The sequence below is a fragment of the Capricornis sumatraensis genome, chromosome 14 (genome assembly GCF_032405125.1).
Source record: "Capricornis sumatraensis isolate serow.1 chromosome 14, serow.2, whole genome shotgun sequence".
Classification (NCBI taxonomy): domain Eukaryota; kingdom Metazoa; phylum Chordata; class Mammalia; order Artiodactyla; family Bovidae; genus Capricornis; species Capricornis sumatraensis.
In genome coordinates, this window is record NC_091082.1 from 78,957,120 (window position 1) to 78,970,551 (window position 13,432).

The 13,432-nt window shown below is 40.0% G+C and overlaps 1 protein-coding gene across 4 annotated transcripts in view; it reads left to right on the forward strand.

The window, feature by feature from the left end:
- Positions 1-12,871, forward strand: part of LPGAT1 (lysophosphatidylglycerol acyltransferase 1) — a 151,738-nt gene extending 138,867 nt beyond the window's left edge. For all 4 annotated transcript variants that reach the window (XM_068985916.1, XM_068985915.1, XM_068985913.1 and 1 more), the window contains 2 exons: positions 3,207-3,313; positions 6,443-12,871. In XM_068985916.1, coding sequence (XP_068842017.1) covers positions 3,207-3,313; positions 6,443-6,594 — 259 coding nt within the window. In that variant the 3' untranslated portion in view covers positions 6,595-12,871. The remainder of the gene's footprint in view (positions 1-3,206; positions 3,314-6,442) is intronic.
- The last annotated feature ends 561 nt before the right edge of the window (positions 12,872-13,432 follow it).

Genomic DNA, 13,432 nt, shown 5'->3' on the forward strand with positions numbered 1-13,432 from the left:
AGTGAAGTGAAGTCGCTCAGTCCTGTCCGACTCTTTGTGACCCCGTGGACTGTAGCCCACCAGGCTCCTCTGTCCATGGGATTCTCCAGGCAAGAATACTGGAGTGGGTTGCCATTTCCTTCTCCAATGTCTACCTAGGAAACAATGTAAATTGCTCAATCTAGGGAGAACAGAAATTGGAGAGGAAAGGAAATATAGCCTTGATTTACTGCCTGGTTTACCTTTGAATGGGCTTCCCTGGTGGCTCAGAGGTTAAAGCGTCTGCCTGCAATGCAGGAGACCTGGGTTTGATCCCTGGGTCGGGAAGAACTCCTAGAGAAGGAAATGGCAACCCACTCCAGTATTCTTGCCTGGAGAATCCCATGGATGGAGGAGCAGAGTCGGACACGACTGAGCAACTTCACTTTCACTTACCTTTGAATATACTTACATGATTATAATTTTGAGCATTACTTTACTAGTGTGTGAGATGAGTGCAATCATGCAGTAGTTTGAGCATTCTTTGGCGTTGCCTTTCTTTGGGATTGGAATGAAAACTGACCTTTTCCAGTCCTGTGGCCACTGCTGAGTTTTCCAAATTTGCTGGCATATTGAGTGCAGCACTTTCACAGACAGCATCATCTCTCAGGATTTGAAATAGCTCTACTGGAATTGGATCACCTCCACTAGCTTTGTTCATAGTGATGCTTTCTAAGGCCCACTTGACTTCACATTCCAGGATGTCTGTCTCTAGATGAGTGATCACACCATTGTGATTATCCGGGTCATGAAGATCCTTTTTGTACAGTTCTTCTGTGTATTCTTGCCATCTCTTTCTTAATATCTTCTGCTTCTGTTAGGTCCATACCATTTCCGTCCTTTATCGAGCCCATCTTTGCGTGAAATGTTCCCTTGGTATCTCTAATTTTCTTGAAGAGATCTCTAGTCTTTCCCGTTCTGTTGTTTTCCTCTATTTCTTTGCATTGATCGCTGAAGAAGGCTTTCTTATCTCTTCTTGCTATTCTTTGAAACTCTGCATTCAGATGCTTATATCTTTCCTTTTCTCCTTTGCTTTTCACCTCTCTTCTTTTCACAGCTATTTGTAAGGCCTCCCCAGACAGCCATTTTGCTTTTTTGCATTTCTTTTCCATGGGGATGGTCTTGATCCCTGTCTCCTGTACAATGTCACAAACCTCATTCCTGATGTTCAAGCTGGTTTTAGAAAAGGCAGAGGAACCAGAGATCAAATTGCCAACATCTGCTGGATCATGGAAAAATCAAGAGAGTTCCAGGAAAAACATCTATTTCTGCTTTATTGACTATGCCAAAGCCTTTGACTGTGTGGATCACAAGAAACTGTGGAAAATTCTGAAAGAGATGGGAATACCAGACCACCTAACCTGCCTCTTGAGAAATCTGTATGCAGGCCAGGAAGCAACAGTTAGAAGTGGACATGGAACAACAGACTGGTTCCAAATAGGAAAAGGAGTGCGTCAAGGCTGTATATTGTCACCCTGCTTATTTAACTTCTATGCAGAGTACATCATGAGAAACGCTGGACTGGAAGAAACACAAGCTGGAATCAAGATTGCCGGGAGAAATATCAATAACCTCAGATATGCAGGTGACACCACCCTTATGGCAGAAAGTGAAGAGGAGCTAAAAAGCCTCTTGATGAAAGTAAAGAGGAGAGTGAAAAAGTTGTCTTAAAGCTCAACATTCAGAAAACGAAGATCATGGCCTCCGGTCCCATCACTCCATGGGAAATAGATGGGGAAACAGTGGAAACAGTGTCAGACTTTATTTTGGGGGGCTTCGAAATCACTGCAGATGGTGATTGCAGCCATGAATTTAAAAGATGCTTACTCCTTGGAAGAAAAGTTATGACCAATCTAGATAGCATATTGAAAAGCAGAGACATTACTTTGCTGACTAAGGTCCGTATAGTCAAGGCTATGGTTTTTCCAGTAGTCATGTATGGATGTGAGAGTTGGACTGTGAAGAAAGCTGAGCACCGAAGAATTGATGCTTTTGAACTGTGGTGTTGGAGAAGACTCTTGAGAGTCCCTTGGACTGCAAGGAGATCCAACCAGTAAAGGAGATCAACCCGGGGATTTCTTTGGAAGGAATGATGCTAAAGCTGAAATTCCAGTACTTTGGCCACTTCATGCAAAGAGTTGACTCATTGGAAAAGACTTTGATGCTGGGAGGGATTGGGGGTAGGAGAAGGGGACGACCGAGGATGAGATGGCTGGATGGCATCACTGACTCGATTGACGCAAGTCTGAGTGAACTCCAGGAGTTGGTGACGGACAGGGGGGCCTGGCGTGCTGCGATTCATGGGGTCTCAAAGAGTCGGACACGACTGTGTGACTGAACTGAACTGAACATGATTATAATAATGTAAATATCAAATATTGTGGTAATTAAAATGATCATATGAGTGCATGGGAAGATGGAAAGGATGTGCCTGTGTGGTGGGATAGGAAGAGAAAGGAGCTTAACCCTCATTTCTGATTGTCAGTAGATAAGCCCTAAAACTAAAGAAGCAGCATTGCTAAATACTAAGAGGGAAAAATCCATTCCTCTGGGGAAGGAGAAACAAAAGGCAGAGGAAGGGGAGGGGCTGCGTTTTTCATACAAACAAACATTTTGCAGACTTTAAACACTGCACCTTTTTACTTTCCATGAAGAAATATAATCAAGAACACCTTCTTCTGAAAATTGGAAAACAAAAAAGAAAAGAAACACTTGTTCAAGGCCCCTGTTCTGTTCTCACTTGCAGTAGATATATGTCGCTCATCATCCCAGTCCAGTTCCTGTTGAGTAAGGACAGTCACAGAATCCTTCAGAATCATGTTCCAACAACTACATTCAGTCATGAGCTGGCCCTGCTCATGAAACCAGTATCTCTGATATAATTAGCAAAAGGGCACCAATTAATACAGATTCTGTCTGGTTCATAGATATTCCCAACAAAGGAACATTGCTAAGATACATTATTTGACCTAACATTTGAGTATTCTAAATATGTTCTAAGAAAGCTGCAATTCTAAAACTTCACTTGTTCCAAAAAACATTCCTACTTAAACCTACAAACATGGAAAGACAGGTATTTCTCAATAATTGTTTGTAGATAATAGAATACTTTAAAGCTAAGTTGTGGTTCTGAATGATTTTGACTTCTGAATTAAAGTAGTTTTTGCTTTTTTTCTGACTCTTGATAGAATCTTTCCAGTTAAAGATGTACCCCTGGAGACTGATGACCTTTCTGACTGGCTCTATCAGCGTTTTATTGAAAAAGAGGACCTCTTATCGCATTTTTATGAAACAGGTACACAGAATCCTATTACATGTATTCCTGAGGTTACTGATGGTTTCAAAGATATATTTTAGGGGAGATAACCATTTTTCAATTCTTCAGGCACCCTAAAGGAATGAAAGTATTTCCATATTTTAGAATTTCAGCTTAGAACTTTTATAAAGACAAATAAATGCATGTGAAATTTATCCAGGCCCTTACTTCATCAGCCAGTGTGGAACAATCAAATGATGAGTAAAACATCGTACAAACAGATCAAGTTCAAGAGAATACACGTCTATGGAAGACTGTAGACCTACCTCTGTGATTATATGGTCTCTTTTATGAAATAGCAAATATCATTCATGTTTTGATCCTGCACTTGATTGTTGGACTGATAGCCATCACCATACAGTCATTTTAGATTATTTTTAACTGCATTTTCATGTGCTTATTCTTTTCTTTACGTGGAGGGATAGCATTTACATTTTAAGTCTTCATAGATATAACCTTATTACATTTTCCTCCTAGGGAGAAAAAGGTCTATTTTACTCTAAGATCCCTTTTCTGTACTCAATATTCTGTACTTTCTATGACAACTACAGTGTGATGAAAAACACAGAGAAGGGAAGGAGAAGAGAGAGAGGAAACCAGGAAGTTGGGGAAGCAAGAACTAACCTGCCTGGAGCCCCAGACAGACCCCAGGTTTTCACAGACAGCCGCACTGCACACCTGTTTCCAGAGCAACAGGAGTAAGATGAAGAGAAACATGTCCTGGGTCTGAGGATAGCCGTGGGGTTTTAGATGAATAGAGGCCCAGTTTTCTTCCCATCTAGACTTTTTGGGGACAGAATTAAAGTAGATATTAAATCAGTCTATCAAAGGTCTAAAATTCATAATATTAATCGCCAGTCATGTCCAACTCTTTGCAACCCCGTGGACTATAGCCCCTGAGCTCTTCTGTCCATGGGAGTCTCCAGGCAAAAATACTGGAATGGGTTGCCATTTCCTCCTCCAGAGGATCTTCCTGACCCAGGGATCAAACCAGGGTCTCCTGCATTGCAGGCAGATTCTTTACCATCTGAGCTACCAGGGAAGCCCCCTGATAGTCATAAGCAAAAGCTGATACTGTTAATTATCTTTAAGGCTTTTGTGTTTGTATTTAGGATTGTTTCACTTTATCCTCAATAAGACTCCTTCCTCATCTTAACTTTCCCACCCGGGGACTTTGGAGTCATGCATATTAATATGACAGGAGCAGGACGCTGTCTGTGCCATTAAAATATCTAGTAAGGCTAGCTGAACAAGATATCCCTCTCTGCTGTTTTGCATTCCTTGCTCTCCAGGATTTTCTTTCAGGATAAGAGAGAATGGATATATTGGGGAAGCCAAAAAGCTTGTTCAGGTTTTTCTATAAGATGTAATGTAAACCCAAACAAACATTTTTGACAAACCCAACATAAGGCATCAGGTGATTAAAAGGCCAGCAAGATCCCTCTGCTTATTCATCTCAATCTCTTTATAATATTTGGCCTAAATAGTAGAGACAATAGTAGAAACTCTTTTTAAGAAAGCTATTTGCATAACAGACCTTGAAACTTTAAAGTGTTCTCTGTAAATTGTGAGAAGCAAATCCTCTCTTGAATCAGCTTACCCTAGGGGATTATGCTCAAGAACAAAGACTATTTGAAATGCTGAAGAGTGTTTTCAAGATGACCTTAGGAAATATTGTTCCAAAGTGGTGTAGCTTTCCTTTCCGGAAAAGAATGTAAAGACATCAGTTTACTTTGTTTCTCCTTTTTATTTTTATTTTTTATTATCGACATATTCCTTTTGAAAAAAGAAATAAACCATGTTGCCTTTTGAAAATAGTATCAGCAATTTACGGGCTTCCATGCTGGTTCAGTGGTAATGAACCCACCTGCCAAGACAGAAGACACAGGTTCATCCCTGGGTCAGGCAGATACCCTGGAGAAGGAAATGACAACCACTCCAGTATTCTTCCTTGGGAAATCCAATGGACAGAGGAGCCTGGTAGGCTACAGTCCTTGGAGTCGCAAAAAAGTTGGGTATGACTTAGGGACTAAACAACAACATTGGTAATTTACAACCCCTTTTGTGGCAAAAACATTTAATTTGTAAATAGAAGAATTAGTATAAATTACGTTATTTTGAAAAAGAAAATATTTTTTGGCCACAAAATTTGGCTTGTAGGATCTTAGTTCCCTGACCAGGAGTTGAACCCGTGCCTTTGGCAGTGGGCGCAGAGTCCTAACCACTTGTCCATCAGGAAATTCTCTGGAAATTATTTAATTGATTTAATCCTGTGTCCTGGCCATTGCAGAAATCTGTAGGGATACAGTGGAAAACGAGGCAGCCATAGTGCCTGCTCTCCTGCAGTTTATGTTCCTGCAGGAGACAGAAAGTAAACCAGTCTGTAGAAGAGAAAGGTAGTTTGGAATCAATACAGACTGTGGAAAGTGCCAAGAAGGAAATAAACATGAAGATGCCAGTGACTGGTGGGGAAGGGGAGACAAGACAGTGGTGTTTTTCTGATGTTGGTAAAATGCCCTGAGCCTGCCTTTCACAGAGGTGGAGGGAGAAGCATTCTAGGCAGAGAAAAAAGCAAAGGCTCAGAGGTAGGAAAGGGCTCAGTGGTTTGAAAACTGTATCTCAAATGATATCTCTCTTTAAGAGCAAGATGAAATCAGAGATGCTTTAAAAAAAAAAAAAAAGAATGCAGGGCTTCCCTGGTGGTCTAGTGGTTAAAAATCCGCCTGTAAGTGCAGGGAACGTGGGTCTGATCCCTGGTCCAGGAAGATCCCACATGCAGCAGAGCAGCTAAACCCGAGTGCTGCGACCACTGAGCCAGCACTCTAGAGCCTGAGAGCCGCAACTACTGAGCCCTTTAGGCCTAGAGCCTGCGCTCTGCAGCAGGAGACGCCTCCGCAGTGAGTAGCCCACACGCGGCAGTGAAGAGTGGTCTTGGCTGACTGCAGCTAGAGAAAGCCCGCAAGCAGCGATGAAGACCCAGCACACAACACACAAAAGCAGAAACAAACAACAACAACAGCAAAAGAAACTCTAGCTGATGTTCAACTTTTCCTCTAGGACACCTCCCACCACAAGAAAACAAATTAATATTTCTATTTTGTCTTTTAGGGGCTTTTCCACCTCCCAAGGGCCATAAGGAAGCTGTTTCCAGGGAGATGACCCTCAGCAATATGTGGATACTTCTCATACAGTCTTTTGCGTTTTTGTCAGGCTACATGTGGTACAGCATCTTCCAGTACTTTTACCATTGCCTGTTTTAGGAATGGACTTGGACTTGTCATGGTCACCATAGGAGTTTGGACTTTGCTAAGCGTGCATTATTTTACACGTGCAAATCAGAATATAAAAAACAAGCAAAGGAGATTCAATGGATGGATTAATATTTATCCCCCTTTGGGATATTTTTAAACTCTACTAAAATGAGGATCAATAATATAATGACCTGCTAATATGTTTTAAGGATTTTTCATGTTTTAAAACAATACACTCTACCACCCATTTATGCAAACATCACATTTGGAGAAAAAGAAATCATCAAATCATCCTAGAAGACTATCTGAGAGAAATTCTGTTGCCACCAGATGTACGTGATAATCTTGCCCAGGCTCAGAAAACTGTGCGCGTCCATTCCTCTTAGCTAGTCATCTCTGCTGGGCAGCACTGGGGCGTGCCCTCACCTCCGTCAGCTCTGGCTGCATTCCCAGTAGCCTCGAGGCGAGCTGGTGGGCGCCTTTGAAGAGCTGCTTCCCTGTTGTTTGCAGAGACACCCGGTCCTCAACAGCTCCATGAGGGTCGGTGTCAAGCATGCCCCTGGGGCCAAAGCAGTGTCCAGTGACACATTCCGGTACTAGAAGGTGTTCTTCCAAAAGACCAGCTCAGTCCAATGCCGTGTTTACATGCATTCATGCTGCCCCTTTATGGGGAGAGGGGTTCACTTGATTTATCTTTTTGTATAGAAGGCATATCATAGATTGATAATTGTCTTTTACAAAATGCACTTTTATCAGATGCATCTACAGCAGAGGATTAGCACTATAGGTTGGAAACAGACGTGAACGTGATCAGCGAGTGAAATGCTTGAGAGGCTGCCTGTCTGTCTGCATGTTGATCTGTGCGCTGACGCTCCCCAGCGCCATCTGCACCGGGCACCACACCACGGCTTCTGTCCCGCTCAGAGCCTTCATTTAGTTTTGTTCTCTTTTCTTTGCATTTTGCATTTTAGCATCAAATGCATATGGGGATGGTTGAAATAAATTAAGGCATTTAACTGATCAAGTTAAGGTGAAATAGACTCATTTAATATAAGGACTATAAGAGCTAGAGCTAGGCACTGGCTTCCAATGGTGACACATTCTCACATAACACCCCCAGAACCTGCATTTGTTCCCTTAGCACGTCAAGGAGCTACCCGTGCCAGAGTGGCATAACCAGGAGAGACCAGCAAAGAGGCTTCCCAGTTTCTTCCAATTGATCTTGGAGAGGATAGAGTCAAGTTCATATTTCTAGAAAACTTTTTTTTAAAACGATGTGTCACTATATTCATGTGATTTGGTTCTCCTCATAGGAGAACCAAACACTCCTCAGAAAGTGCTGGCACGGTGTCAACTGGTCACCTGCACTCCCAGTGTTGAGAGAGAGGTTGTGTTTTGGTTTGGGACTATAAGACTATTTAGACCCTAGTGAGTCAGTGTACTTATTGGTGATGAGCATTGTTGATTCCCCTGTTGTCACTAATTGTACAAATGACAGTTTTGAGAAGTAGGCAAGAACCTAAAAGTAAAGGCTATTGTTTTCTATTTTTAAATAAACCAAAAAAACCAAAAACTGAAAAGATGTGAATTTTCTCCCAGTTATGTGGGAAAGGCAAAGCAACCAAATAAAAGCCCCCAGCAGCTCCATCTTTAGGGTTAATTCAGTACAGAGGTGAAAGAATGATTCATTACCTAAAATACCTCATTGAATAGTAGACAACTATTGGTGAAATGCAGAAGACAGTGTTAATATGTTTGGTTTGGTAGTGGGTATTATGCAGTTTTTTTTGAAATCTGAGCATTTTGTTATATGTGTTTTACAGTGACAGTAATTAGGTAAAGCCAGTCTCAATTAAAGGTATAAAGGATGATAGGAAGCTGGATAGAAACTTAAAGATGCTTCTGTTTGAGGCCCAGCAAACACTACTAGACAAGATGAATCGAAATTGTTCCCTTGAGAGAGTCAGCCAGCTGGGGGATAAGTAGCTCACTGTGGAGTCTGGCATGCATAGTCCTAGCCAATAGAACTTTTTTGTCATTGCTAAGTAAACCGCAGATAGAGTGGCCAGTTCACCCATCCAAAAAAAAAAAGAAATGCATACGTCAGTGTGATTTAGGGCCACTTTTGCTATCACTGTTCTCCAAAGGAACATAATATTGTGTAATGTACATGTCAAGCAGACTGTTCTGTAAGATGCTTTTGTTTTCAAGTGCAGTCATTTCAGCAGCTCTAGAGTGAAAAATACCAACAGATGTGTGAGTTAATTTTTGAAAATAGATCTGTGAGTTGTAAATAGATGTGTATTTGGTCTGCCCTATCCCTCTTTGATTCCTTATCAACATGTTCTTTCTCTTCTGTTGGCAAAACATGTTTGTCTGAGAGCATTGATTGTGCTTTCCTTATCAGTAACTGGAGTTCTCCTGCTTGCACTAGGGAAGGTAAAGAGGGAATCTGTGATTTCGTATGGCAACCAGGGAAGCAGCAATATGCCACTGTACAGAACCAAATCAAAAGTCCTAATCTGTATTTTCTTTGCAAAGTGAGATCAAAGGTTGTTTAGAGAGTATACATCTTTGTCAAGGGAAAAGAAAATAAAACTGTGCCCGTTTCTATGCTAGCAGCTGGTAGAATCTCAGCACTTCCTGGTCTCAGCTGATCTGCCTGGATTCACACAGCAGAGAGGGCTGAGATCTCCCTGCTGGATTTTGGTCTCCATGAGTCACAGTGATGGAGCATTGCTTGGCCATGGGCAGGTGCAGTGACTCCAGAGATGACCACCCCAGCAGTTCACACTTAACTTCAGAAACTGTCATTGGTGTTAAAAGATACAAATAGCATGGAGAAACCTATATGCCAGTGGAAGGTAAAGAAAAATTACAGAACGGAAAATGATGTTTTGGGTGAGCAAATGAGTTGAGAATCTAAATAGTAGATTTTTTTTTTTAAGCTAGCTATGAGTTCAAATCTGTCATTAAGTAGTCCTTCATATTACAACCAACCCTTAATTTTTCCACGGGGAAAGACCTAGAGATTACCAGAGTTAATCCAGTAATAAGTCATAGTAAACCAAAAATCTAATTGTATTTAGGAGTTTGAGTCCTTATTCTCATCAAACTGTTCTTCTTCTAGGGATGCGTATTAATTTTTTTAAAGAAAAGATTTCTGTTGCCTATCTATTTATGACTGTTCATGAGTAGTGAAAAGATTTGGAAAGACAGCTTCAGGAAGAGGAAACACAAAAGCCTGAATAATCTATGGGCTAGAAAAGAATCCGTGAATAATCAAGAGCTGGTGGTATTGTCATTTTTTTCCAAGACTTTTTGTGAAAATGAAATGCTAAATCACCGAATGTAAACCTCAGAACATCACTGTGGTATTAATAGCACTTGGATCGGTGTTGCAATGCCTCTTCATTCTTTGTTCTCGCCACTCATGTCTTGTGGGTTTGTCTCGGTAATGTTTCTGACAATCATTTCCCTATAGACTGTTCTAAACTACTGTGACCTGGTTATAATTGTAGAAAGTTAATCGTGGATATTCTTATTGGATTCTTTTTATATTTAAGGAAATTTTATTTACATTGCTAAATAGGAAGTTATTTTCTTCATTACACTATAGGACTTCGCTCCAGAGTTACCATTATGAGTACGTCAGCTCTAGTCTACAAAGGATGGATAAAAATGGTTAGCCTTATTTTCTTGCAATGTAGTGCTGTGAATTTTACATCTGTTAACATGAAAGGCGAAGTCAGAGCCACCCTGGGCAACAAGTATACTGGTTTATTTTATGAGACAGTAGAGACTAATAAGTTTGGGACCAAAGCCACCTAAATTGAACATTTTGGGGTCACAAAGGGGCCAGGTGTTCTCTGGAGCAGTCACTGGTTGGTGCTTTATTGCAATCATTTTGCACTGATACCCAACAGTTAGGAACTGGACCCTGGGAATAAGCTGAGGGTGCTGTACTGTTGAGGGAGGGTGACTGTAGCCATACAGAAGATAAAATAAGGGTTTTTCTGCAAAATTTCCATTTGAGGATTTTTACATTTAATATTTTTTTAAAACAGTTAAAAGAGCAAAAAATATATGTGTAATCTAGTTGCAATATATGCACACATATGTTGAATGGCTTTATTTTTGTTGTGTAAAACTGTTGAACACATGACTGTAATGCACAAATTCTTTATGTGTAGGGGGTCTGTGCATTTTACAGTAACTCATTTCATGATTGGATAATGAAACAGTTATACATTGAATTGCCATTGTTGTGTTACATGCTTTCCTTTTCTTTACAGTTATTACAGAGTTGTATTTATTTTATACAGGTGGATTTTCATTTTCCTGATGTCATAATGTTTACTTCAGCTTGTTGACCTGTCTTTCTTTGTCTATCTGCATGTTGTAATATATGATAAGAATGAATGTAAAGGCTGTGGCACCTGTCATTAAATTTTGTAAAGGGCTGGTCACTCGTGGATCTATCTGGTTTATGAATGCATTTGCAATTATTTTAGTAACCAGAATCACCTTTTCAGAAATTTAGATGTGAACACCAAAAGAAACATTTTTCCCAACAAAAATTTAATAGCTGGTTCTATTTTTTTTAATCTAGAAAAAATAAAGTTGATTTTTTTCAAGTAAAGTGCTTTTAATTCTTAGTAGTGGGGGTGGGGTGTTTGTATTTTACTGGAGAGATTTAGGCATTAACATCTGTGGACATGTATTATGGCAGTTGGATGCTGAGGGCAAACTGAAAAACCAAAAGAAAAAAAACATTGTGCTTCCTTCTTTGGTTTTAAACTATTCCCCCAACTCCTTCCCCACTTTCCCCATCTAGCTGTGTACTGGTAAATGTTGAATAGTCTGCCCTCCTAGAAAAAAAGTTCTGTATACAAGTGTACATGTTTGTTAAAATTTTGCTGATAGCAAAGACATATAACACAGCTAACAAATAATAATAAAATATACTTTATTGTCAAGTCCATATAGCCAGTTCATTCTCCCAGGATGCTTTAATTGATTTTTGCTGAACTCTTGTAGCCAATCTATGATTGCAATTTGGCCATGATTTGAAAAATGGAATTACATCATAATTACTTATTACATTCTTAAATTTATTGTCATTCAATCTGATATGTGATCTGATAAAGTGTTTCTTCAGTTCAGTTCAGTTGCTCAGTCATGTCTGACTCTGCGACCCCATGCAGAAAAAATTGTTTCTTACCCTTGTGCAAATTATTCTCACTAAAGTGAACCACATTTGGCTTCATTACTCTTTGTTAAGCTTATGTAACTTAATTTCAATAACAACTGTTTAGCAACTACTGGCAAAATTTTAAAATTTAACAATCAGCTGTAGTGAGCCAGTAGGAGCTGTCTCCAGTACACTACTGTCCTGTGATCTTTTTTAAATTTAACTGTTAGTGTTGAGTAAACTCACTGCTCAACACTAAAGGTCCTATCATTGACCCCTGCAGGGGCTTAATGGGTGGAAAGCATTAAGTCCTACAGAGCATGCTTTTGTTTATTTTTTCTAAGTTTTTTCTTTTAATGTGGATCATTTAAAAAATCTTTGTCAAATTTGTCGCAATACTGTTCTCTTATATATTTTTCGGCTATGAGCCATGGGGGGTCTCCTAGCTCCCTGACCAGGGATTGAACCCTCACACCCTACTTTGGAAGGTGAAGTTTTAACCACTGGACAGCCAGGGGAGTGGGCTTTTGATTTGGAGGATTTGACAACAGCAAATCTTTCCTCAAGTGCATGGGAAGCTTGGATTTTTCTGAAGTTGGTCCTTTGCTTTCATTTCTCAAAACTAGGTAAATTGATAATAGGCATCTCTAAGATTCTGTTCTGAGCACTGAAAACACTCATTGTTTAGATATTTGGAGAATATGTTTGATCCCACTGAAAACTTTAATGTATTTAAATGTCTCACACAGTCTGCCAAACAAGTTAAACAGTTCAAGTTCAGTCTACCTCCTCTTTCTCTGGACGTAGGATGCTGTTTCTGGTGAGGCTGTTACTGTTTCCCCCAGTGTGGTTTCTGTGGAAGATGAAGGACAGGCTGAGGACAGAGCCCTGAAAGCAAGTGTGAAGAACTCTGAGATCTGTTGCGGACCAGCCCTATTCTTCATGAGCTGGGAACAAAAGAAAAGCCATTGTTTTTAATTTCCACTTAATATGAAAATGTTTGTTTTTAGAAAACGTTTCTTCCTGATGAAAAAGAAAATGTATTTTTAAAAGGAAAAAATTTCCTCTTTTGGCTATAAGAAAAAGTCAGCTGTATGAGCATGTGTGACCATATCATAACATGCTGATATGATATGTCAATAAATTTTTACCTCTCAGGACTTGGATAACCTTGTTCTTCACTCTTAGAGGCTTGAGAAACAAACTGAGTATCAATTACCCAGATCATATTAAAACATACATGAATGGACTGTGGGAGGAGGGCTGCCTAACCACTGGAAATAAAACAGGCTCCTTTCCTAGTCAGCAAAATGCTCCTTATTAGCTGAGTAAACCCATTTTACAAAGAAAGAAACTGGAACTGTTTGGGTTTGTTTTTGTTTTTGTTTTTTTTGCTGGAAAGCATGAGCATATTACAAAGCTCCCTCCTGAATTTTCCCCCAGAAAATTTCTGTTGCCTCTTCTTGGAAAACTTTCTGCTTTTTAGGTGTGCGATTCATTCTAGAGGTGATGGTAAATTTCTCATTGTTGAAGAGGGAGCTCTGGGCCATCCTTTTGATGACAGCAGCTGTCTCAGCGATGTCACTGAGAAATCACACGGCTAGGACACCTCCCCTAAAATTATCAATTCCGCATCTTCATTCCTTTGTTTCA